The sequence below is a fragment of the Pteronotus mesoamericanus genome, unplaced genomic scaffold, assembly GCF_021234165.1.
Source record: "Pteronotus mesoamericanus isolate MK-2021 breed Mesoamerican mustached bat unplaced genomic scaffold, CSHL_Meso_final scaffold_167, whole genome shotgun sequence".
In the NCBI taxonomy this organism is placed as follows: domain Eukaryota; kingdom Metazoa; phylum Chordata; class Mammalia; order Chiroptera; family Mormoopidae; genus Pteronotus; species Pteronotus mesoamericanus.
The window spans coordinates 42,686,697-42,714,521 of NW_026555308.1; the positions used below are offsets into that span (position 1 = coordinate 42,686,697).

General features: G+C 38.2%; 1 protein-coding gene across 2 annotated transcripts in view; it reads left to right on the forward strand.

Moving 5' to 3' along the window:
- Positions 1 to 27,825, forward strand: part of EFNA5 (ephrin A5) — a 268,709-nt gene that overhangs the window by 223,541 nt on the left and 17,343 nt on the right. For both annotated transcript variants that reach the window (XM_054589994.1, XM_054589995.1), the window contains exon 2: positions 2,726 to 3,018. In XM_054589994.1, coding sequence (XP_054445969.1) covers positions 2,726 to 3,018 — 293 coding nt within the window. The remainder of the gene's footprint in view (positions 1 to 2,725; positions 3,019 to 27,825) is intronic.

The following is a 27,825-nucleotide window of genomic DNA, read 5'->3' on the forward strand; positions in this document are numbered from 1 at the left end:
TGATTTTAATTAACAACCCACACAAAATAAAATATCACCAGAAAGGGATAACTGGTCGAACCAGTGTAAACCAGGTCTTCAATCTCATGGCTTACTAAAATTTTAGCAATATTAACAGGATAAAAGTTTAAAAAGGAAGCTAAGTATGAGGCATCAATATACTATGACAATTTGTAGAATAAAGCAATAATAGAATGTATCCAGACAGTGGTGGTTTTAATTTTTATTTTCACTTTTAAGCAGTGTTGAGTGCTAGTAGAAGCTAAAATAAGTGACACTTGGGGAAAGGAAAAACATCCCCCTTGAATGTCTTTAAAATCTATAATAATAATATAATAATATAAAGTGCATCTGGGCATTGCCTTCTGCTGCAGCTCTTGTCTGGCTCCCGTCCAGAACTTGTCAGGCTTCTCTTGAGTGCTGATGATTCATAGCCCCGCACCCTTTTATCTGAACATTGCAGTGTCTTTTCTTTGTACTTTGGCAGTGATGTTACCTTGATGTTCAAAAATCTTTTAAAAGCAACACAGGCTTTTCTTGCATCTTGACAAATCGTTGTCTGCCAGTAATGAAGAAAAAGTAAACTTGGTTCCATGATCATTGTAAACATACAGAAATAAATACTTCCGAAGGTTTTTAAAAATTGTATTTTGAAATCCTCTCACTGAAAAGTAATCTGATCATCTTTCCTTATTTCCCTTGTATAAATCGGAATGCTGCTTTTCCAAGTGCATGAATCAAATGGAGTTTTTGTAGATCATTTGATATTTGAGGACAGACTTAGGATTTTTAAAAAGGAAAACAGGGATATTTTTATTCTGATGTGTAAAAGTTAATATTTTTATATCACTCATTTGAATGTGCTTTAATATATCCTGGTAATAGTAACAGTACTTCACATTCACATGGTGCTTTTCATACATTTCCTCACCTGAGACTTGAAGCAGCCATGTGAGGTTCTCATTATTATTCCAAATTACATATGAGGAAACTGAGGCTCAGGATGGCTTGAGTGACTCTCCCACTCAACCTGCAGCAGAAACCAGTCCCTAAATATCAGTCTACTCACTCAAAATTGGCGCTTCCACTCTCACATGCTGTATTTCAGAAAGGAATCTAGGCTTTGTCACTGAACATTTAGCAACCAGCGTGAAGGTGGTAGTCTTTCTACTGGGCTCAGCACTGGTCACAACAACCTATGGAAGGTCTTTGTTACATTTGGGTGCTGCATTTTAAGGGAAACACTGGGAAACTGGAGGAACTTATACCAGAAATAAGCAGAGGAATCAGGATTTTCCAGTCTGGAGAAAGGAGGATGGAGAGCGATATAGCTGACATCTCCAAATGTTTTATGGACTACCTGGAGGAAGAAGAATTAGATTTGTTCTTTGTAATTTCAGGCAGCAGAAGTGGGATCACTGGATAGAAATTACACGGAAGCAGATTTATACTCAATATAAGAAGAAACTTTCTAACATTTAGAAATGTCCAAAAATGGAATAGACCAGCTCACCATCACTGGGACTCTCTCACTTGAAGATTATATGACTTTATGGGTGTTGTATTTCAGCAGTAACACAGCTTTATGTTGACCCTTGTGAGAGCTCAGGGAAGAATTTCTTCACTCGCTAAAAACAGAGGATTTTTTTTCTAGGTTTTCCATCCTGATTTTAGAACGGTGTGTGCATAACAATTCCTGTTTTCGCGTATTACTGGGTGCTGAGAAATACTGTTCAGTTGACAGGGAAAGGCAAATCAGTTAAAACAAGTAAGAAAAACTTTTGTTAGGTAAGGATCAGAGCAGATAGTATGATGTGTGCAGTAGCGTGTGTTTGTGGGCATGCACATTCGTTTGTGTACATTTTAACTGTTTCGGGATGAAGAGGCTCTGGCTTTTGCTAATTTTATTTGGCTTCTTACTTTCACTGCTCATCAGCCCTGCCCTAGGGCACAGCCTATGAGATTAAAAGAAATGGGTGGAAAATCATTCAAAGTAGATATTTTCAATTGTCTTAATAAAGAAAGGGACAGGGCATCAAAAAAGGAGACTGGCTAAAATGAATCCGTGAAATAAACAAATTTACTAAGGGAAATAAATACCTAGCTAGAATTCAAAATCTCCATTCCAGGTCTAGCTCAATCACTCTCTGTTTCATCATGATGCCTTAGGTTTTTATTTTCCTCTAAAGTGTAGATGTTGTTCTAGGAGTTTTCCTTCCAACTTTTAAATTTTATGATTCTAACTCTCTCAATTTTGTTACTCTAATTCTTAATTTGCATAGAAAATTGAGAATGGTCTCAATTATGACAAAAATAATTCAGTCATTTATTTGTTCTTTAAATTACTTATTCATTTACTCTAAAATATTTATTAAATGAAACACTATTTCAGAAATAAGAAAACTTTACCTCAATATATGTGGATTTTAAGAATGAAAATAGCAAACCAGTATCTTTAATACTTAAAATGAATGTGAAGGATTCATTCATTTATAATTCTATTATATTTGAAACAAATGTAATAGAAAGTCCTCTGTAAAATGGCTTGTTTCTTTGATTAAGAACAGTAACATTTCAAACCAGGTCCCGAGTCACAATGGCATGCAACAAAAACAACTTAAAATAATAAATCTCTTCGTCCTGGCATTATTAAAGATCCAACCGCTGACTCCAAACACAAAGCCTTTCCTCTATGAATAATCTCAACTTTTCCTTCTTCCCACAGATTCCAGAAGGGTGACTACCACATTGACGTCTGTATCAACGACTATCTGGATGTTTTCTGCCCTCACTATGAGGACTCGGTCCCGGAAGATAAGACCGAGCGTTATGTCCTGTACATGGTGAACTTTGATGGCTACAGTGCCTGCGACCATACTTCCAAAGGATTCAAGAGATGGGAATGTAACCGGCCTCACTCTCCAAATGGACCGCTGAAGTTCTCTGAGAAATTCCAGCTCTTCACACCCTTTTCTCTAGGATTTGAATTCAGGCCAGGCCGGGAATATTTCTACATCTGTGAGTATATGCAGATTTATCATGTTGTGGGGCAGCTGCAAGAATCCAGAGCAATTTTTTACCCATGTTTCAGAGGATTGCAGCGAGCTGGACCCTGCATTACAGATGTCTCCTTGTAAATGCATACATCAGGGTCCCTAGATACATTAGTTGGGAATTGAGAGCACAAATTAGATTAAAGACACAGCGCCTCTCCCCCTATGAAATTGCTTGTCAGCCTGTTCAGTGAACCACTGCTGACTTGTATTTCTTTTAAATGAAAATTGCTAGGACTTCTCCAAAGCTGAAGAAAAGAAAGAGATTCCTGAAAAAAAAAATTAACGGAAATAATTAAATTTACATAGCTTGGAGTCATTGGATTTCTTATTCAGGTGTCAGCAGTATCCTTTCAATCATCCACATTTTCAGTGAAGAAAGCCAAAACTCCTGCAAATGTCAGCATGCTCACGATAAATACTGTCTTTGCACCAAGGAGAAAAAACAATTATTAAGAGCAGCTGTGCCTTTAAACAGGCAAGAATGTGAAGAAGGATCTAGAAGGGGTTCCCAGGGCACTAGTGTGAGTGAGTGAGTTTCCCACCTGTGAGCAGTCAGTGGCCCTGTCCTGAGAGAGCTCTGAAACCCGCTCAGTGGCCTCCGTATGCATCGCAGGGCCGCGGCCCTCTGTCTCTCCGTCATGCACATCATCACTGCTTTGGGCATCGTTCTAGGCATCCATTCCAGGTAAACGCTTCGCAAACCTCTGCGCGTTAAGTCTCTTGGGGATCTTGTTTAATGCAGATTCTGACTTAGGGGGTCTGAGGTGAGGCCTGAGATTCAGTATTTATAAAGTCCCCAGGTGGGAGCGATGCTGCCGGTCCACGGACCGCACTCTGAGTTAGCACGGTGTGGGGGCATGTCGAATTGCGGCAGCTCGCCGTGTCTCTCTTTGGACTTTTCTTCAGCTGCTATCGAATGTGTAAGTGATCTGGCCTTGCCCGCATGTTTTCACTGTCAGCTGAAGGAGTTAAAAGTTTCTTTGTTTAAAAGTACATTTACTGAACGGCATACCGTGACTCAGAATTGTTGAGAGGGGAGAGTGCAAGATGACAGGACGCGCCCTGTCCTCAAGGAGTGACTGTCTGGTGGGGAGTAGGCATGTCCATGGGCAACTAAAGTGTAAATAGACAGTTGCTGAGTGAAGAAAAATGCAGGGCGTAGTGGGTCCCTGGTGGAGCTTGCACCTCAGCTGCCTGAAGAGTCAGGACCTGTAGCTGCGCACGGTGTGCAGATTTGAGCAGTGCCACCCAGCATGCTTAGCATTGACTTTTCACCCCGCCTGCCAGGCCAGCAAGATGAAGGGCATTCCTGTTCTGGCTCCTCGCTGCAGTCCGAGTGTCCCCACCTACTCCTAACCCACATGTTTCAAGGCTACAAGGATTTCTAGCTCCCCTTCTTCTCCAGAAAACATAACTTCATAATAAGCCAGATTTCACCATCACAGGGGCACTCTCACTTATATTGGAATTGAATTTAAAAAGGAAATTGAACAGTACTAGTTTTATTATTTCAGTGCATATTTCAGTCGTTAGTCATGAGAAAACATGTGAAAGCCTTGATACTATCTCACATTCGATCCATAAAATAAGAAAAGGAATATTGAGTCCCACGGATGGAGGAAACACTGGCGTACAGTGAATTCACACGTTCTCAGGCAGCAGGCTCTTGCCTTTTGCTGATTTTTTACTTTGTGAAAGAATCTCATTCAGCAAATGAGAAAAAGGAAAGAGGAGGGCTTCAGTTGTAGGAAGAAACTATTGCATTTCCAAATGTTCATATTGGTTTCTCAGGTTAAAAAAAAACAACAAAAGCAAAACCCCAAAATGAATAGACAGCACCAAGATGGGAAACATACTCACCAGCTAACTAGTTGATTGCACGATCATTAGAAATTATAGAATCCGTTGAGGTTCATAAGCAAGATGTTATTATTCAAATATACCCATAATGCTTATGACTCGTTTTTCCTCATTTGTGGTTAAATTCAATATTTCACTAAAAACCATTATGTGTCTTCTATAACATTCATTTAACGGAGTCATTTAACTGTCAAGGGCTCCTGTCAAAGTAATTGTTCCAAAATGCTTCAAAATATCAAGAGCTTTTCGCTGTTCAGCTGAGTTTAACCTGAATTACATTTTTTAATGAAAGGTAAAATAGCACAAAATTAGCGGTGAGGAGATGTTCATTTAGAAGAAGCACAGTGGCCTGAAGTCAGTTAAATTGAATTTTGAACCATGTTTTAGAACCACAAGAGCATCCTTTCCTCTCTTTTTAGTAGTGAAAGTGTTTCCTCTCTCTTTTGCTGCTGAGAGCTGGAGCAGCAGAGCAAATGTGGGTTCTTACAGACATTTAATGTACAGGGGTCATAATTAAACTAAAGGATTCTCAGGGGAGAATTGGCCCTCAGTTGAATTTTCCTCTCTCCTAATGTGTGTGGGATTAACAAAGAGATTAGGAAATGGCTCTTTTCACACTTAACTACAGCACAAGAAGCTCTAGTGCTGATCTTAGGAACAAGCTGACTGTCCACCAGTCAGTTTTATAAAATGTTCTTACTAGAGGCCTGGGGTATATTTTGCTCTTCATGCCTTAATATCTCTTCCAAGTTTTCCAAGAGAAAAAGGAAAGCTATTGCCAAAAGGCAGTCCCGCTTTAGGGTGCTAGAGGAAGAGTTACAGGTAGCAGTGATGGGGAACAAAAATTCAGATATAAACTTGGATTCGTTGGAAGAGGAGTAAATCATAACAGAATACCTGCCTCATCAGTTAGACTCAAAAAGAACATAGATTAGAGAGTTCTTATCAAGTTCAGCTTTATCTTTAACAAGATTTATTTCCGTCTTCATTTCGCCAAGGTATACAAAGAAATGCAGTAGTTGGAAATATCTCAAATCAAGTTTCCAATTTACCTTAAAAATAAAATATTCTTCACAGTTCTAGATCCTTTATTTGTCCCCAAAATGACTCTATGCTATATCCTTTTTCCTAGGGAACAGGCAGTATATTAAGTTTTTATAACTGATTTTTGCTAAGGCTGACTGAGCCCATTCTCGAATCTGACAAATAATGTTTTTAATCTACGAGAATTTTTTGGTAAGCAGATTGGCATACTAAATTACAGAAAGTTGGTGGTATTTCTATCAGTGATAGATTTGCAGAACTACCCACCGATAGGTTATGGCAATAGTCAAAGACTTCCTAAGGCAGAGAGTCATTTTAAAAACTTCAGAAATACTCATTTTGGAAATGATTCTCATAAATACTAACCAATGAGAACAGGTTTGAAAGAAGTTCTGCAGTTGCTATTTTTAAATTAGAAGAGGCCAAGGAAAATAAATAAGGAACAATAAGTTATTTTTGTAAGTTAGTAGAAACATTGATTTTTTTTTTTAACACTGATTTTGAATGTCCCCTTTTGTAAAATAAGAGCACCTGAGTGTAGGCCCTTCTCTTGACTTAACTGGCTATACAATCTTGGGTAAATCAGTCAATCTCCCTGGATTTCCAGTTTCATGTTGTAAAATAATATAGCTGCAATAGATGATTTCAAACATTTCTTGGAGCTTTAATATTCTAATCTTACTCTATTTTACTGAGGGGGCTGCATCACTAAGGTAGGAGAGAACTTCTGCAAAATGGCCCAGCCCAATGCCTTTCCTTCCTTCCTTAGTGGGTGTTCAATAAATGCCAGTGAAAGGGATATCATTTGGGGAAAGGCAGAGTGGAGAGGCCTGTTAGGTATTAGAATTATTAACCCCCTGCCACTGTGTAAACCACCATCCGTTGTCTCCACTAGTGCAGCAGACTCCTGTTTCCGTCAGGCAAGTCACCGGCCCCTCTGTCAAAGCCCTCTAGTGACTGACTTCCTGTCTCATCAAGACAAAAATCCAAAGCCTCTAACCTGGCCACCAAGGTGATCCTTGGCAGACACTCCCCTCTTCCTCACCTTCAGCCTCTCATACTTCTTTGCTCACCACTATTCACCCTGTTGGCTCTGCTCCAGACACCTGCCCTCCTTCCTGTTCCGCATGCCAGCCTGTGGCCAGACAGCAGGGCCTGGCTACTTTCTCTCCTCTCAGCCTGGGGATCTTACTGCCTCAGGCATCCATGTCCTTGACTCTCATTTTCTTAAGTCTACACTTAAAAAAAAAAAAAAAAAATCTGTATCAGACAGGCTCTTCTGTCCTCCCTGTATAAAGATAACACTTCTGTCAACTCTACAATTTTACCCTGCTTTATTTTTCCTCAATCACTCATCACCCCCAACATTAGACATTTCTGGTTGTTTGTTCACAACTGCTTCTGCTCTATGCTCTGAATTATATGGTTTGGCACATTGTAGATGCTGAATAAATGAGACTAACTAATATGCAGATAGCACTTACCCTGGTCCAGGCACCATTCTATGCACCCTACAATTCTCAAAACAGCACTATGAGGTACTGTTCTTTCTATTTTACAGGTGAATAAACTGAGGCACAGAAAAGTTAGATAACTTGAAAAAGGTTTACACAGATAAGAAGTGGCTAATCTGAGAGGCAATTAAGTGAGTAAGCAACTAAAAGGAAATGAAGAAATAGAGCCTTAGGTATCAAATGCTTAAAAGGGGGAAAAAACCTTAATGTTGTATTTTAAAAGATTTGGAACAATTAGCATTAATGTTTAGAAAATACTGCTTTAGGAACTGCTAGAAACCCCAAACGGATAGTAGCAAGTTGCATTTTAAACACAGTTACACGTTTTCAGCTCTCCAAAGGATACTTTGCTTTCTCCAAAAGAAATTTCAACTATATCTTCCTAGACGGTTGATCCTTTTACTGTAGCTTCAGAAGCCAAAAAAGTTGTATTTTCAAAGAAATTATTTTTAAACCACTAAATATTTAACATGCAGACTGCATCCTGAATCCACACTTGCTTCAGGAAGGCGTGAGTTTTAATGGGAGACCTACAATAACGAAGACAAATGCCATTTTCCGAAGATGATACTATAATGACAGAGAATTATTCAAGCATTTGCTTTTTCTGAGGTATAGCTGATTTTCTTCAAAAGATATTCAGAGTAAAGATATCAATAGTTTATAGTCATGGCACCCAGATGGTAACCAGGAGTTTTTGGGAGATTATTAGGGAATACACCCTTGCTGAGTTTATTGGTGAGTGAACTTGAATACACATGTATATTCCTTTATGTTGATACGGTGCTAGAAGTACAAAGCTGAGAAAATGCCCACTTCTTTGATACTAGAATCCTGAAAATCTCTTTAATGAAAAGAAGTTTTAGGAAGCCAAAGACTTCTGCTTCAGTCTTTTTGGTATACATATTTTTTAAAATTAGAAAGAAAATCATGAGGACAGTCTCTATAACTATGGGCATCATTTAAATCCATAGCATTCAACAACTTGAACGCATGATGGTTAACTGCTAGTTCTCTGCTTTATGTACTTTAAGGTTACACTCTTAAGTTGTGAGGCAACTTTTAGTATACACTACACAATTTTTTAAAAAGATTTTGTTCGTTTTCTTTTTTAGAGAAAAGGGAAGGGAGGGAGAAAGATGGGAAGAGAAACATCAATGTAAGAGAGAAACATTGATCAGTTGTCTTTCCCTTGTGCCCTGACTGGGGACCAAGCCCACAGCCCAGGCGTGTGCCCTGACCAGGAATCAAACCAGCAACCTTTTGCTTTGAGAGATGGTGCCCATCCAACAGAGCCACACAGGTCAGGGCTGCGCGACACAATTTTTGAAATGGACAAAATAGCCTAAATTCTTAAGAAATATCTTATTGAATTGATCAAGATTAGCTTCAGAAATCATTTGATTGTACATAATGCTTGACTATTTTAATACATAAAGTAATATTTAAGCAAATCAAGATTCGTAACGTAGAGAAAGTCCTTCACTTGCCAACTGGGTATGTTCCAAAAGCTTATTTGCAGGTTGAGTGGTTTGGATCTTAGAGTGTAATTTCCCATACAAGTGTCTCTAAAGTCAGGCAAGCTCTCCATAGTGTAGACAATCTACTTAACCATAACATTGATCTAAAATTATATATTTTTAACAAGAAATCATAGAAAACAATATGTAGCAGAGTTAGTCAATAAATATTTGCTGAATGAATAAATGCCATAACAGTTAACCAACTAGAACAAAAAAGCAATTCATTTTTTATTTCTTATATGCTGGTGCTTGAGAAAAGCAGATAAATTAGAATTTGCCCTAGGCTTTACTGCAGCCATTGTAGCAGCTCCCTAGTTTCTTAATAAAGTTTTTTCATCATATGCTGAGGATCCATTACATCAAAGAAGAGAATGGAATATTTTTTTTTTTTTTTTTTAAGGCACAGACTCTGGCAAATGCAGCCTTGAGCTCAAGTCCTCCTTGTATACTCTTAATAGCTGCGTCACTTTGGGTAACTTAACCTCATCAAAGCTCACTTTCTTCATCTGTAAAATGGGTATATAGCAATTGTTTATTATCACCTTCTTTCCTGTTTTCAAGATTCAATTAAAGGAATATTTTTTCAAGGATGCATTGACTACCAAATAGATAACTTCAGTTATCCACATCCAAAATGTTTGCATTGTTTGAAAAGTTAAGGCAACTTGAATAGTCCTGATTGATATTTCAGTTGAGTAAAAAAAAATTCATGCATGCATAGTAAAGATTTGCATTATAAGTCCATGCCCTATCTTCTGAAGGAATTACATGCTGGATTATATATGCCTAAGGGAGACTTCATTCCCTTTTAGATGTTTGGTTTTTCAGCAGCTTACTGTAGTAATCTACATTAATAATTATTTGAGTCCTGATAGTTCACACCAGTCCTTTTTTTCTGAGTTGTTCTTATTGAAATAGAAGAGTGTCAAAACAGCACATTTATCAAAGCAGGAGGTAATCTTTTCCATCTTTCATAGTCTTTTATTCTTGCAGGGAGGTGACCTATAAGTACAATGTACTTTCTTAAAATGAACAACTCAATATTTGCTGCAATGTGTGTATGCGTTTTGCTTTTATTATTGAAAAATGTTTTTGATTACTGGAGTCTTATTTTAGCATTAAATTTCCTACCATATACTTCAAGAGGTGTATAACTGAAATTTCTAGAGGAACTGTTTATTTACTAGTTCACCCCCTATATTGGATGGGAGAGTGTACGTAGATTCAGATCACAGAATTCAGCAAGGCGTATCTGTATCAATAGAAAAGGGAGTTGAAGGGCAGAGTCAGGAAATTTTTTAATTGCAATATCTTTATAGTGAAAAAGAATGACTGTGGCACAAACATCAAATAGCAATTGCTCAGATATAGATACAGAATATATCTTAGGGTTTTTTTTTTAAGTTCTGTTTTATTTTGAACATACAATAGAACAGTTTTTCTCTACTTGGACACTGTAAGTTTGTCTGGGACTGTATCAGATTTCTTCCTGAAAATAGTCATTCTGTTCCCTTTATATATTTCCCATGGTCTTTAATGAACCTGCAAGAAGGCACCTTTATATTTAAAGAATGAGTTTTAGAGAATTGTGTCTGTTTCAAGTTGTCCCTAGCCATCTTTCAGAAAGCATGAATGGATTTTAAGGGCTCTTAAATGAAGGTTAAATAAAGAACAAGAAAGAAGATATTTAGGAACTTGGGGATATTTTTCTGTGTTAATTGAAAGTTTCTCTTCTGAAAACAGTTGTTTATAGTCAGGTGCCCTGTTACCTTCTGTATAAGACTGGTTGACCCAGGCCTGGCTGGGGCGCAGACATGGCATCCAGAACATTTCAGAGTCTGAGTAAAATCAAGGGTGCAAGAGGCAGTTGATAAAAACACAGGATATTTGAAAACATTTTATTATTTTGTACATTTTAGGCATTATTTGGTCATATAGAGAGAATTTTAAAAGAAATGCATGTCCTGTTAAGCGACTTGACTAAAGGATGAGATGCTGTTCAGAAGAATCAGAGAAATCAATGGCCACTTGCCACTTCACATCTGTGAACAGGAAAATGGAGCAAATATCATTGGTGCTTCGTAGGTTTTAACTGTGGGAGCATTCTTGAACTTCACAAAGGGAGCCTTAGAAGCTGTCAGATAATTGGAGTTTGATGGAAATTCATGGTATTAGTCACAAGAAGCTGAAAACTCCTAAGTAGTCTTCCCATTGTTTGAATTTTTCAAAGGCTGCGACACTCAGATAAGACTCTCAAAAACCAAACAATTTTTATTTGTGCTCCTTTAATGAATTTAAAATGCTCTTACAGGACTGAGGAAACATGTAGTGGTCTGACCTCCTAAGGAGGGAGGAGGACTTACATCACCTTTTGCTTCCTGTTACCCCATTGAGACTAAATGCTGAAATGCAAAACAAATTAAAGGGCTGTTCTTTATATCCCTAAATGTCAAAAGGGGCCACATCTCCTAGAGAAGCAACGCACCTGACTAATTGTATAATTTCACAGGGAAGCAGTAATTCTCAGCCTTATAAACACGTAACGTACGAATTTGATTTCCAAGTTAACTGAAAACAGTTTAATGAGCTGCCGTATCGTTGTGTGTGTGCAGTGTTACATAGAGCAGATGCCAAAAGAAAGGGAAATAACACGCTGGTGACACTTGGAATAACTGTTTATACTTCATTGACTTCGGGTTGTCAGCATGCTATTCTCTGTGTTTCCCTTAGTAACTTATTAAGGCAAGTGAACTCCAGTGTGATGCTGTCTAAGTGTCATTTGCTGTAAATTACACAAGCATGCACACACCACGCGCATAGTCAATCTTCAGGAAAAAAAAATATTACTTCCTTGCTTAGACGACCAAAATATCATCCATAAGACATGCACAGAGAGTGAAAGGTGACTCCCTGAGCATTGTGCCTGCTGGAAGAATAGTATTTGGCCTTTCATCAGAAGAAATACTATTTCCCCAGATTTTCCCACTCATCTATTCTTGCTCTATTTTAACAGAATGGTTGTGTAACTCTTGGTTTGAAAGTTGTCATACAGCCTCACAGCAGGCTTATATTATCTACAGAGTTCTTTATGAGGAAATATAAATCACCACAAATGAGACTTTTCACAGCCAGAGATATGTAGAAATTTGTGTCAGTGCTTTGCTGGCTTGCTAAAAAATATCTCTAGGCTCCAAAGCTCTCTCACAACTCATCCCCGCTCCCTACCCTTTTGGGAAGCAATTCTCAAAACTTGAGATTTATGGTGCAGGGAGCTGATAGTGGCTATAAAGTTTTCTATTTTCTCTTTTCTTTAATATTAATGCAGAGAATGAGGCATCATCATTCATTATTTTAGTTCGTGAGTATCCTGTGGGCTTGAAATATGGTTTCTGGGGATATGGCTTACCTCTCTCTGCTTAATAGGGGAAATAAGTGGACTTTGGCAACAGGCTTCTTCTCCACTGAATATTTTTAGGCAGATTGTAGAAAGTTCATGTTAGGGGCAGAGCTTTAATAAATATGCTGTATCCAGGTTTGGTTTTAAAATTTAAAGCTTTACAAAATATAAATTCATTTCGATCGTCAAAAGTAAAACATCATGAATTGGAATATAGCCAACCAGTCTGTTGTTCTTAGAAATAAGAACGCTATCTTTTCATTTTACTATTTTCAGAGATGTACAATATTTCCAACTAGCTCTATCTACATTAGTGTTAAGTAAGGTTTAGTGTACAGTTAACACTCCCTTTTGCTTTCAAATTTCTAAAAACAAATAATGTCTCTGAGTCATTAAAAAATAATACATATTGTTGTTAATTTAAACTCCTCCAAATTTTAGTAGCTTCAATATCTGGCTTCTAATGTAAATTTGCTTTTTCTAATTTTTTTTACAAACGTTTTTTAAAGTTACTTTTCTCCTTTAAGTCAATTATCATAGGCCCTGACTCACATCTGAATTGATGATGTTTTCTGTATGTTTTGCTTTAACAGTTTCAGTGGGTTCTCAACCTTGAATTTAGAAGTTCTTTCTCTATTTTAGGCCAAACTTTTTAGGCAGAAATCTAAACAAGGAGAGTGAAATAGAGACCAACAATATGAACAAGCTTTTTTTTTTTTTTTTTTTTTTTTTTTTTTTTACTTTTAATAGATTGCTGAGAGTTCTTGCTATATAACTGAGGACAGTATAATTAATTTTGAGGCCGTGTAATAAATACTACAATGATTTAAATGAAGTTTAGCTGCTATTGTTGTAAAGGCAGCCTTTTCCTAAAGGCTTACTCAGACTTTGACCAATAATTCCGCCCCTAACATTTGTTCTGATCATTATAATTATGGTGATTTAGCATTTGTTGAAAATTTACTATGTGCTAGACAGTTTCAAGCACCATACTTGTTTTAACTTGTTGAATCCTCATCTATAATGTTGGTACTGTTAATACCCTAATGTATAGATGAGAAAACTGAGGCAGAGAGAGAGGATAAGTAACTTGCCCAAAATCATGTAGTTTGCAGTGGAATCAGGATTCAAACCCCATGCAGCTTGACTCCAAATCTAACTCTCTATGCATTTACTTCATAAAAATACTTTAAAAGAAGTTACAAGGAGACATTTCAAGCATGCTTGGCAAGTCATTATGTAAGTCCTACCCATACCCTGGAATTTAAGATGAACCCAGTTCAAAAAAAGTGGCTAACGTGACCTAAAGAGGAGTGTTGCATGTTAGCTAATTCCAGAGATTCCACACCCTAGAGGTGTGTGGGTTTTTAAAACAAAGAACACTACTGAATGGTATGTGAGGTCAGAGCAAGGTGACATAAAATAGATCATTCACTGTCCCTACTTCAATTGTGGTGATAAGACATTTAGTGATTAGCAAGTCTGTGGAAGTATAGGTGTCTTTGGTAGCCTGAGTCATTTTTTTCAGAGGTTTAATTTGACTAACAGAAGCATTAGCACAGGGCAAGCATCAGTGGATATATTGTAAAACCTTGTGACCGACTGTCTCAGTATCACAGCTTGGTAATGTGACATGTTGGGGATTGCCTTACCTTGTCCTTCAGCCACACAGTGGCTACACATGATTGTTTCAGTCATTTTAGTTGCTGCTGGTGCTGTTATTGTTATTTAAAATCCATCAGTTTTTCACAGACTCGAGGGCATTACACATCTCTTCAAATTCAAGAGAGATGAGTAGAGATTCTATGAGGGGGAGTGCCACATCTGAGAATGTGTAACATTTGAAGTCTTTAGAGTGAAGTTCAGATACTATGGCAGCCGTGTGTGGGCACCCAGATTTTACACTGGAGGGGTCGTGGCACTGGATCACGAGGGTGGGTGGCAGAGTTGGGGACACCACGTGGCAGCCGTCCGGAGGGCAAGCTTCACTCAGCTCTCATGATTTCCTCTCCACCTGCCTTCCCTCTGCTGGTACGGAAGTCAGAGGGGCGCAAACTCTGGGATCAATGAAGAGACAGGTCTCACTGGATGGAAAGAGAGTACCGGGAAATAGAACTATATAGGTTGGGCCAGATTGCAGAGGGCCATTCATTCTGGTCTGAAGAGTTTGGAACTTTCCTAGCAGGCAATAGGAAGTAATATGTTTCTGAAGATGATACTGATGTGGGCAGGCTTTATTATATAAATACATTGAAATAAATTGTTTTAGGGCTATAGATGTTCACTGGTTATATAATAATAGCCTTCATGTACTGAACACTTAATCTGTTACGTAAGTTTACATATATTATCTCATCCATGCCTTATCACTATGTGTTAGACACTGTTATTGATCTATCTTCACATAGGAGGAAACTGAAGCACAGCCAAATGAAATAATTTGTCTGAAATTACGCTGTCCCTGTGTGGTAGAGTCCAGTTGAGCAAAGGCATTCTGACACCAACGTTCCTGCTCTTAGCTCCATGCTCTTTTCCATGTCTATCGCGAGTAATGTTCAGACACTTATTCCATAAATAGTGCTGGTACTTATGAAGAAATTATTCTAACCTCAGAGATAGTGATACCCTTTATCTGAATCCCTATAGCTTCTATATTGTCTTAAGCTTCTTTGCCATGGCTGTGGTGTTTTTATTTTTATTTTTTGCATAACTTTATGATGTTTTTATTAAGTGAAATTGCTAAATCAATAACATTTGCTGGATTATTAATTCAATCAAATCACAGCACTTCTGACCTTTTGATATGAAATGTTAGTTTATTATTAAAGTTCATGTTAGAAGATTTATAGCGGCTATTTCCTGAAATATTTATATTCAAGATGCTATATAAATTAGTTTATTAAAGTCTACTTGGGCTGTTGGTTCCTGTGCATCATTAAATTTGTAGAAAATTTACAGTGGCTATAGAAGGTTACACTTTAGTAATACATATTATTTTCTCATTAGGAAAATAATTTATCAATACTCCCAGAACTGTGTCTTCCCATCAGGCCAGCACAGCAGACACCATAGAGGAACAATAGAAAACACTTGATGTAATTTTTGTCCTTCAGGAACTCATAGTCCTGTGTGAGGAAAACATATCCATGAAAATAATAACAAAAATAAAATAAATAAGAGAATAAAGTATATAACAAGATTGACACTGTATATAACAAAGAGGGAGAAAGGATTTCTTCAGATGGAAGACATTGAAGATCGTAAGTGCTTACTTGAGAGGCAAGGTGGAGTTCAAGTTTCTGGGCTCCAGATATTTCCCTAACTTTAGTGACTCACCTGCAGAGGGGAATAAAATTGCAGTTGATTCATGGAACCAACTTTCAGAAAGTCTGATTCATTAAATTTCCTGAGGTTGCAGTACGGCTCTTCATTTCTAATAAGCCCTCCAGCAGTTTCTTCTGTAGGTTATCTTTGTTCTACACTTTGGGAACATTAGCTTACAGTGGGTATAGATGTATCTGAAATCAAGACAAGGAAGAAATGGGTACTGGAAGCTGTGCATGAATGGAACAGTACCATCTGTGTTGAGCAAAAGCAGCATTTATTATGTGAATGTTTGTATAACCCAGGGAACTCTGGTTAGGAAGAGACCAAGCCAATCTAAGATTAAAGACTAAGATGGACTAAGATTCTGGGAGTTGGCTCCTTCATGGTGATGATAACAAATCTTTCCTTCTGCCTCACTAAACAAACTGCCTCGTTTGCGTCATCCATAACTACAATACAATTTCACTGGGCTGAGGCAAGCAAGAGGCAGGTAATCCTTTGGGGGTTTTGTATTTTTTGTATAATTTTTAAATTTTTTGTAATAAAATGAATTTCTTTTACAAAGTGGTAAACAGTGTGAGGATACGAATTACAAAGCCACATAAAAATAGCGAGGAGACAGGCAAGATACTTAGCAATAAAAAGTATTAAGTTTGGACCAGTAGTTTAGAAGGAAGGGGTGTACTTGGGGGAAATGGAAAGAATGGTGGGTAGTTCCTGTGATGTTCTGTTTCTGTAACACAAGGTTGTTGGAAGGTACAGTGCCGAAGTGGGTGCCGACTATCTGTGACCTTTCATGCTTGTCAGTTTATGTTCTCTTCTCCCTGCTGTTTAGTTAGAGTCTGATGAAAAAAGAGTATATCTAAATGGAGCCATGGTTTGGTTATGATTAAAGGTCAACAGAGATGTATATTTAATCACTATTTACTACTGATATATTGGATTAGACAGCAATCATGTTTTTAACCATATAATATGTCCTGATTCCTAGAAAATAAGACCATTACTTAATAGGTTTCTTTTTAAAATTTATTAAGTTTAGAGGAATAGATAAGATGAGAATGAGGATCTGGGTCTTGACTCTATTACTTATTAGGTGTGTTAATTTAGGCAGGAGAATTCAACCCATGTCTCAAGTTTTCCATATATAAATGAGTTAAGTGCTAGTTTAATAAATGGTATTCTTAATATTGATATTTGAAAGGCAATTAGTTACTTTCCTAGTTTCTGTCAAAATTAATGATAGCTTCCATGACAAATTTTTATGGGTACTTTAAATTATACATTTGCATGTGTCAAAAATAGTTCCTATCATCAACTAGTTTGAAATACACTGGTGGTCAGAAATAGCTTACTGTCATTTACTCACAAGGGCATTTTTCTCAAATTCTTGGCAGAATCAAATATGACCAAAATATATTAAGTCAGTTCGCTGTGGTTCGTTTAGAATGTTCTACAGCGGTAAAGATGCAAAAATACCAATCTGTCACTTTGAGAACCATTCTTTGGGTCACGTCCAAGTCTGCAGTGGTCAGTCAAATTCCTAGAATATATTCTTTAGGGCTAACTAGAAAACTGCTTCACTGTTGGCAAGTTTTATGCACCTGTTTTTCCCCATAGAGGCTCATACCTGAGAAACACAGAGAAATGTTCTTTTCTAAATTGAAAAACTCAGCTGTACTCTAAATGAATGGGATAAATTATCTTTTTCACAATTATCCATTAAAGGGAGAATTAGAATTAATATTAATCACAGATGTTTCATCAAGTTTTATTATCAACCAGATTGACTGCCAAAGTGCTTTCTGGAAGACATTTTCTCTCCCTCCCCCACCTGCTACTGAGAACAAACCATTATTATGTGTCCTTAAAGATGAATAGTTTTGGCAGTTCATTTGAGGAAATCTGTATTTTACTGTACATTCTACTTCAGTTCAAGGCATATCTGAAAACCATGGCTTGTCACCTCCCTGCTAAAATTTTAAAATAAAGACACAAGGTAGTATAATTCTTTCTACCAGTAGAAACAAATTAACTAATAGGCAGCCCAAGGTTCATATCGCTAGACTCATATTTTTTTTAATTTTGACAAGCCTTGTTCATAGGTAAAATAGCAAAATGCCTATCTAATCCTGGTGTTTTAGCAGCTACATTTTTATCCATCACACTTAAATTATTTTCACATTACTTTTCATTCTTATGTCAACTCTCTTTCTAGAATAATTCATTGCCAGGTGTATGAACTCTAAAATAATTACGAATATTTGATAATGCCCCATTTATTTGCCAGATACGCTATAGACGAGTACTGTACTCACTTGTAAATAACTTATCAATTCTAGCTAACTGAAACAAGAAAAAAATAAAGAACTTTTTCCCTATGTAAGACATTGACTTTATTTATTTATTTATTCCCCCCCCCCCCCCCCCCCCCCAACTGAAGACCTCAGGATGGGTAGGAACCAAGGCAATGCTGGGGATCCAGAACATAGAAACAAGTAAATAATTAGAATTATTTCATCAAGACTTGGCCATTTGGTTTTCTTAGCTTTGGCATTTCTCCATTCTTGTGTCACTCTCCTCAGGATTCAAGTGCCCAGGGGGAGGAGTTTGATTGGCATATACGCCTCCCCTTTGGAAAGAATAAAGAACACCTTGATTGACAGCCCCACCAAGACTGCATGGAATAAGGGAAGAGTCCTTCAAAGTTTTTGTAGTTTTTGTTTGTTTTTTTACCAAACAAAAGAAGATAGGCAGGGATGTTAAATAGGCGAAAATGACCTCCAGCCAAAACAAGGATATATTTCAATGATGAGAATAGTGTAGCACATGTGGAATTGTTCAAAACAAGTAAAAAATAAAACTGTGTAATAAATCCTGTAATTACAACGGGTCCTGAGCATCAATTTTACATATTTCTTATTCACTGTGTACTATTATTTTATCTTTGTCTAGTAGGCTTTACTGTATTCCAACAAATTAAAGAATGTGACTTATTTTTTAGTTATAATTTCTCTCACATTTAATTGATTTTGTTTTAGTGGTGATAATAAGAAAAAGCAAAGACACCAGACAAATAACAGAAGATAGCCTATTAATTTCCAGCTTTATTTCATTGACATCAACAGAATACAAAAAATGGAGTGGAATGGGTTGAGTCCCATTTCTGCCCCTGTCTAACACTGGTCAGATCTGGGATCAGTCAGATGACTGAATCTGTTTCTTCAAGTTAAAATGAGGGCATTGGGCGAGATGAGGGATCCCAAGATGGTTCCAAGGTACAAGAAAATTATGTTGCAACTTCTCATGTTAAGTTCAAGTTAAGTTTGGAAAATTCTGGGTTAAATAAAGTTAATCTCTTTCCCTGCAAGACTTTTTGGGGCCTTAAGTGGAACACATTGTAACTCTCCAAAGAGAGTGATAGGATATGTATTGTCCACCAAACTGACTAGACTTGGAACCCTCCCATTGGAGCATCTTGAGGGACCTTGCTTCCATGGGATGAGGTTAGATTATGTATAAAATCCTATTCAGCTTTAAAATATACTATGCATATACTTCCTGAGTGATAAAAAATGTGAAATCTATTTTGTCATCCTTCATTATCCAGCCCCTTCCATCTAGTCAGGATAACCAGACTTTCTATATAGTTGAAACGCACATCCTTGCATCTAATCCTCATTTGAGAAGAGGAACAAATAGAGGCTAGTTGTCACTTCTTTCAAAGATTTCTGTGTTTGTAGTGAATTATGCCACTTACATTCCTCTGGCTGTTCCAGTGAGAGTTGTTTTAAGTTCTTAAAATAACTTTTGTCACTTTTCTGGTCTTACTTTAAATGCAGATCCAAAACATGAACACAGCACTTTGATAAGATCTCACATGATTAGATCTGGCAAGGAAGTAGACCGTTATGACGCACATGCAGTTCTGTAGTCTGCTGGATTTTGTTTTTCCTGAGATATACCTGTGCTTACTTGGCCATTCTTCTGTTCTTTATTGAACTTCATCACACTTTTATAGACCATTTCACTATTTGTCTTCGGGGACGAGTTATCCCACCCAAATAATACTACTTATAAACCTATTCTCAAGTCCACCTCACATCCTTTGATGAAAATGTTAAGTAATACCTTACGAATGACTCAGCTGGGTGCTAGAGGAAGGGAAGCACTCATTAACATACCTTCAAAGTCATCCTTAAGGTTGCTAACGCTATTCTTGCAATGAATAACTAGCCAGTTTTACGCTCCCTGGTACTATGCAGTAGTCTCCTCACCTGGCATATCATTGTTCTCAGAAGGCATCACGCTGTCTACGTGGCTGCCCCAGGCACTGTCCCCACTGCACCCTAAGGACTGCTTTTGCTCCCCCACAGGCCTTTGTGGGAAGTGCCCCTGGTGCTTGGGATCATTAGATTGTGTGGGGGTCCAATGGGTCCCCAACGCCTGGACATCCCTGGAAGTGACTCCGGGATGTAGCTATATATAGGGGCTTTCCTGCACTGGTACTGCAAAAGCAAAGGTGAGACATAGTCCCTACCCCCATGAATGCAGCTCCTTGGGTGAGCAGAACCAGGTTTTCAGTAAATGCTTTTGAACTGCCTTGTGTCTGGTGTTCTCTTTCAGTTTGCAAGTGTATCCAGATTGCCGAAAGGCCCTAATTGAACCTGCCCCGTTGGAGGCTTTTAATGTCTTTTTGCCAAGTTTGATAGAGAAGTTAGCATGTCGGACTAGGCTGTTGCATTCAGAGTTGACAGAACCACCCACCGCAGAGCCTCCAACCTCTACCTGCCTGTGAAGCTGCTTGCTTCTTCAAATTTTGTATCTTACTCTCTAAAATATAAGGTCCTGAGGGCAGGGACCGTGTGCCTCTTCTTTCTGATTGTAAACACAGGGGCACAAGGAAGGGAAGCAATGATGCATAAAGGGTTCCAACAGAACCCACCAAGGCTTTGACAGGGAAGATTCTGGCTTTCTGGAATTTGTTATCTGTGCCGACTAAAAGAAAGTGACAAGGCAGATACTGCTAAATATTTTTTAAATTATGTGTTCTGTTCTAGAGGAACTTTTCCACTGAAATGGGGTAGAAGGAAATAATTAATGTTGATTTTTATCCCCTTGAGGAACTATGAACAGGTCTATATCACTTTAAATAAGCATGACATATGGAAATTAGGATTTGGGGAAGGATAAGCTGCAGACTGATCATTCTCTTTATGGAAATGGAATTTTTTTCAGTAACCCTGGAGCATTTTTAAAATGATTTGATTGCTAAAAAAAAAATCCAGTTTACATACACCACTCAGGATCAACTTGGTTGTAAAGAACAAAAGTAGTTGAAATTTTTGAAAAGAGAGCCGTCGGTGAGTGGGAAGGGATTTCTTTGAGAGTGGGATGAAATTGTCGATGCCAAGAATTGAGATAAAATTTTGCACACCTCTGACTTAGCAAGATGGCGGCAGTGGAGGTGGTGATGGCGGTGAAGAGGTTCGGGGCGGGCCTGTGTGTGTTGCGTTGCTGAGGGCAAGTGGCAGCAGTAGCTCTGGCCTTGGCTGAAGTTGTGCATGTATAATATGGAACTCTACTGTGTAGAGAATAGGGGTTTGTAGCTACTTATGAGAATAACAGTTCTATAACTTCATTAGTTTTTCAAATTAGTGTCACGGGCAGCTCCCACTTTTCACTACTGTGCTTTCTGGAAATAGAATCATAAAACAGAGAGTTGTAAAGTGCCTCCCGTTTTCCTCCAGGAGTAATACCTTAATTGAGACTGTTCCTCTGACCATGTATTTGAGAAAAAATAAATCATAACTATGACCAACCTTAGAAAGATGCAGTAGTTGTAACCTTCCACAGTTATTTAAAATAGTAAAATTCTACTCTTTTCTATAAAAGGGGTATAAATGTATTATTCATATTGATTTTACATGCACTCTAAAGAATATGTTCAGCAAATAAAAAGCTCAACTAAACTGATCCATAAATTTTAGCAGAACTAGCTATACTATAAATTCGTTAAATATTTAACTCGTAATAATTTGGTTCTTCATATTTAAGAGGAGCTTTGGGGATGAATTCTTTGCCCTAGTCCTCTCAATAGTTTGCATGAACTCTTTTTCTTTTTTCTTTGCTTCTCTTTGCTTCACTTTCCTTCCTTTCCCTTCCTCCTTCCCTCCCTCTCTCTTTCTTTTTCTTCCTTTTTCTCCCTCCCTCCCCCCCACCCCGCCCTTCCTCCCTCCCTTCCTTCCTGATAAATGTCCCTGGGCCAGATCAGCTTGTTCAGTATCCTCCTCTTGAGTCAGATGAACTTTGAGGAGTTACTTGACCTCTCTGAAATGCTGAAGCTCAGTTTCTTCAACTTGTAAAATGAGAAGACTGAACTCTGTGGTCCCTAAGGTTCACAGCCTTGAGTTTTGTGAGTCAGTGATTGAAGCGCGCAGGTTGGTGTAAGGGTGCAAAAGTGCTCAGTGGGCAGCCCCTGATGGCGATGGTGGTATGATTCACCCCCGGGCCTGCTGATGCATTCCCAGGCTACTGCGGGCTGCCCGGCTCAGCATTACTCCAAATAAGGGCCATCCACGGAAACCTTATCTCCTTGGACTTGATACTTGGTTGATATTTTGCTGTCACCTGCCTTTACCCTTCACAGAAATGCCTCGAAAACAACCACTAGGTTATTAGTAGAGCCTTTTTCAAAGGTACTTTAAACTCATTTTCCTTTTTGCAAATATGTTTTAGTGTATCTTAATTGAAGTTGGAAAAAAAAAATAACCCCACACTTTCTGGAAAAAGAAGCTACTTACAGCTAGAGCAAGCTTAAGGACCTACTTACAGTGCAGGAAACTCACACGCTTATTCAGTTATTGGCTTATTTGTTTCCCCTATTCTACTCCAGACCTGTGATTTCTTGGGCATTTATCAGTGAGCAAACATGCATCTTCTTGGAGTGACCTTGCCTTTCATTCATTTATCCTTCTTTTCTTCCTTCTTTCAACAGATGCTTATTGAGTACATATTGCTGGCCAGATAGTATTTTAGACTCTGTGAATACAGTAGAGAAAAAAGTAGGCAAAACACCTGTTTAATAAAACCTTCCCTCTAATGGGGAGCAGGGTTGGGGAGGAGAACAAACAAACAAATAAATCAATATAAAACATTTCAGGTAGTTGGTAAATGCTATGATGAAAAAAATAAACCAGTAAGAAGACTAGATAATATAAAGGTAAGGAAATTGCTATTTTATATATATTTAATATGTAATATGTAAATATACTTAAATATTTACTGATAGGGTGCTCTGTCTATATAATTATAATAGAGGGTAGTCAATTTAATTACATAATTATAGGGATATATATATATAATTTTTATATGTGTGTGTGTATGTGTGTATATATATAGGGAGATATATATATATATAAAGATATATAAAAGATATATATATCTTTATATATATATATATCAAGAGAGAGAAGGAGAGACAGAGCGAGCACGGGAAGGGCCTGTCTTACCTGCTCACACATGAGGAAGGAACTAAAAGGAGTGAGGAAGTCGTGTGTCTATCTGGTCAAAGGGCATTCCAATAAAAGGAAACAGAACTGCAAGGGCGTGAGAAGTGTGTGCGCCCATGGCTGAAGCAGGATGGAGAGTGGGAGCTCTGTAAATGTGTGGGAGGGTGTGTGATGGATGGGGGAGGGGTCAAGGTGAAGATCTGGCCCTTGACTCTGAGTGTGAGGTGGGAGCTGGGAACCCTGGAGGGTTTTGAGCAGAGGAGTGACATCTCCAGATTCCACGAGGGTCACTCTGGAACTTACCATCTGTCCAGAGTGGAGCAGAATCCTTTGTTTCTCTGGGTGGAATCCTATGGATTCTGTTTATTAAGGGGAAGAATCTTAGGAAAATAGATGGTACAGAAAAATGTTCTATATGCTGGAGAGTAGGGCATTTATAAATCATATACCTATATTACTAGAGAAAAAGAAAAAATAGTAATATACAAAGTTGCTCTTGGTGTACCTTATTAATGAACCTATGTCGTTATTGAATTTAAGGTTAAAAGTAGTGAATCTGCTGCATCTGTTATTTTTCTGAGACATCAGGAAAGGCTGTTGGCTCTGTCTATTGTAAATACGCAAAGGGCTCTGGGCTCAGCAAGCCCCTCCCCAAGACAGAACCCTCTCAGTCGGACCTCGGACAAGAGGAATTTCTGCTGTACATGTTCATTTTGGTTTTTGTGCCACAAAGTTGCCAACAAATTGACTTCTTCTCCGGGCCAAGGCACCACAGATGCAGGAGCAGGCAAGAGCTGCTGTGAGGTCGGGGACCACAATGCCCAGCTGAGAAACTCCTCCTTTCACCTGGGAGTGTGTGCTCAGGATGCTGCCAATTTTCCCAGTTTTCTCTTTGGAACATGGGGGGTTACTGTTTTGTCTCCTGTTTCCCCCTCCAGCAGGGCATAGGAGTACTTTGGGGTAGTCAGGTACCTTAATATAGCATGGAAAGACTTTCTCTTGACAGGCACCTGATTAGGAAGGATGCATAGGGCATGTCCCTGCAGGCAAAACCCCCACTCAGTTTTCTTACTGAAACCTACGGCAAATGCTTAAGATTACACAGTCACGTTCTACCAAGTTTGAACACATCCCCAGACTTTTTTAAAAGAGCTTCTGGGAAATTATGAAACAAATTTTTGAAGTAGGTCAGTCATGAAGAAAAATACGATTTCTATCACAAACTGAGGTTTAGAGTTTTGGCATCAGCACGACTTGGATTTGAATCTCCGCTCTGCACACACCAGCTGTGAATGGCATCAACCAGCTGCTTATCCCCCTAAGCCTCAGTTTCCTCATCTCTGAAATGAGGATAATAATACCTGCCTGGCAAAACTGTTCTGGAATTAAATTTAATAAACCTGCCACAGTGCCTGGTACATAGAAATAGTAGATAAATGGAAGCTATTATGGTAATATTATTATGCATCCTGAAATGAAGTTCCCTCCCACCAAGCTCCACATCAATTAAGAAATAATTTCATGTTTCTAATTTATATTTGGTCAGGTTAAGTAGAAAAAAAGAAACATTATGGCAAAATGATATTCTAGAGTAATTGCTGCCAAAAGAATCCTAAACTGTGAAAATATAGGTCTTGTTATTAATCCCTTAAAACAATCATTTGTAACCATTCTGCAAGAGATTTATTGACTACAGCATTCGTTTAGAGATGCTAAACTAATGAGAAATTGGCCATTAGTTGTGATAATGGTCTATCATTTCAAGCATATACCATGTGTACTTATTTGGCCTCATTTCAAAAAAATGAATTATTTCAAACTCATTTCATTTCTTGAAAATGTCCTTACAATTTAGGTCATGCTTCGATTATATGAGTAGTATTCCTATAATCCATCATTTAAAATAAACTAGATGATTCTGGACTATTTTAAGATTGAAAAACTTCTTTTTATTTTATTTTATTTTATTTTATTTTATTTTATTTTATTTTTGGAAATTGCATAAAGGGGTTGCAGAGGCTTCTCAAGCCTCTAATTTACCTTTTGAAGCCTATGCTTGATTGTTATTCCATATTAAGTTTTATTTTCTCTTTTAAAATAGCTCTGCACAGAGAGAATATACTGCTAAATACTACTGCAGTGGAATGTTTACAGATGCAAATGACTTCTATTTAAGGAGCTCGTGATTAAAACGTGAAAGAATGTGGCACGAGAAAGCATGTGAATAACCTTTGAAAATTCTCACAGTAAGACTGACTATGGGATATTTATAATCTAGGATTACTGATATAAGGGTATATGTGAATATGTACGTTCACATATTAGATTGAAACTTGTTAGTCTAATTTTACTTTTCTTTAATTTAGATAAATTAACTTTCATCATTGGGCAACTGTAATGTGGAATAAACTAGAAGTCCAATGAACTAGAAGGAGCTAGTGTTACATTTGCATGCAACAGGTGAGCCAGACAGTTTCCACAATTGCATCCTTCTGATAAATACAAGATATCTTTCCAGTGAGTTCTTCACTGGACCATTGCAGTCTCTCCTGAATGCTTTGAGGCTCAAAGTCTATTTCATTACTTCATTTTCTTCCTGCTCACAGAGGAAGCCGCTAATAAAGTCAGGGAAAAGCTGGGATCTTTGGTGGACATATTTTTTCAATCTATTTGTTTGTACCCAGAGAAGATCTGCTCTTTGTTTTCTTGTTTTAAAGACTAACCTTTTGGGGTCATGCAAGAAATGAGTACAACTTGCATGCCTCATTCTGGTGGAAATCACGTCGTTCACTCTTGGGCGAAGGAAGCAGTACCGGCTCCAGCCCTGCGTGGGGGTTCTGGGGAACGTCCTGGTTCAGGCCCTGGCTGCACAGGAGAACTAATGAACATGTCATGCGCGTCTCGAGTTTTCCGGTCTCTGGCACAGCTGTGGCACTTTACCCCCCCTGCTGGGAGGCACAGCACGCTGGCCATTTGTTGGCAAGTTCATATTTCACACTGCAGGGAATTGAAATGATTGAACAGACAGAAGAAGAGTCTTATTTGCAGTAGCCTACGTATCCCCAGACTCTGATTTGGCATAAAACATCTGCTTCATGATCTGCTTCAAGGCCAGTTTCTTTCCTCCCACAAAGGTTACGACTTCAGGCAAGCTGTGCTTCCACTGGCAGGGGGAGATTTGCCCGAAGACTTGATTTAGTCAGAATCAAAGCATCCTGCCACAGAATTTCTTTTTTCAATTATCTCTGAAGAGGCAACCAGACTTTAAACATATAAGTACCATAAATGCAATGAAATAAGGCAGACGCTCCTTTCCCCTGTTGCTAGTAACGAGGAGTGGTGTATATACAGTTGTGTACCCGCACCCAGAAGCCCGAGAAACTCACCTAGCTACCTGCCAACACATTGATCCTGGCAACAGCCCATTGTAGCTCTGGCCTTTGGTTCTGTTTCGGCCCATCGGCATGGTAAGTAAGCACATGCATTGGTGTTAACTGCAGTGTTTACATCTTTCAGATTATAAAAGCAAATTGGCATGATGCTGAGTGTAATTATTACTATTTTTCATAGTGAGGAAGCATCATGCAGCCTTTGTTTTGTAGTATGATCCTAATTACTAATTATGTTTACCCACGTGATTTTGTTGTGCATAGTCATATATTTTGTTCAAGACAGCCCTCACTAGCCTTACAGACATATACAAAATTAAATCCTGGCATTTTATTATGCCAGAGCAATTACATGCCATCCTTGTAATGAGAAACATGACATCTTCATCGCTCTCCTCTCTATTTTCATGTTGTTTTAATGCACACGTTTACCAGACTTTAATACAGTCTTCTTGCTATACGTGCACATTGTACACAGACACGCACCCCTAATTGAATATCTGCATATCTCCGAGGAGTCCTCTGGATGAAACCATGTATTCATCTTCTTTAGTTCTTAGGCCACTTTGGTTTAAGAGTAAGAAGTGTTGCTTTTATGAAGTGCCTTTTTCTATAAAGTCAAAACCTCACAGCAGTGCACAGAAAGCCGGTGGTATAAAGGAGCTAAGTAGAGTCTTTAATAGAGAGAGCTGGGTTGTAAGTGTTTTTGTTCCTACGGAGCAGATAGATTTGGCTCCATCTGTTCCATATTCATAACAAAGGAGCGCACTTACAGGAGGGCCGACTTCCCAGAGCCGCCTGGTAATGATCTTTCCACCAGAATGAAAGCATCCGAGCCCAGTGGCTTGGCCCCCGCGAAAGGCAGCTCGCAGGACTGCCCTTCAGAACCCTGATTTCCTTACAACTCAGGTCGACGTAAAATCTCCCAATATGGAGAATAAAAAAAAAAAAAATGACCGATTTCTCATCTCCCCACAGGACTGTGTAGATGGGAAGTTCAAAATGTATGCGTTTTACCACCCCCTCTAACAACTAGGAAAGATTTGTAATTAGATAGTATGGGGAGAAGTTTGCACTTTTAAAGTACTTAAAGGTATCACAGGGGAAAGGGTAGTCTTGAAACCTTCAAGTTGTTTCAATTCAGACTTTTTAAATTTTCTTAAAACTGGGGTTAATGAATAAAAATATGAGTTACACCAAAAAA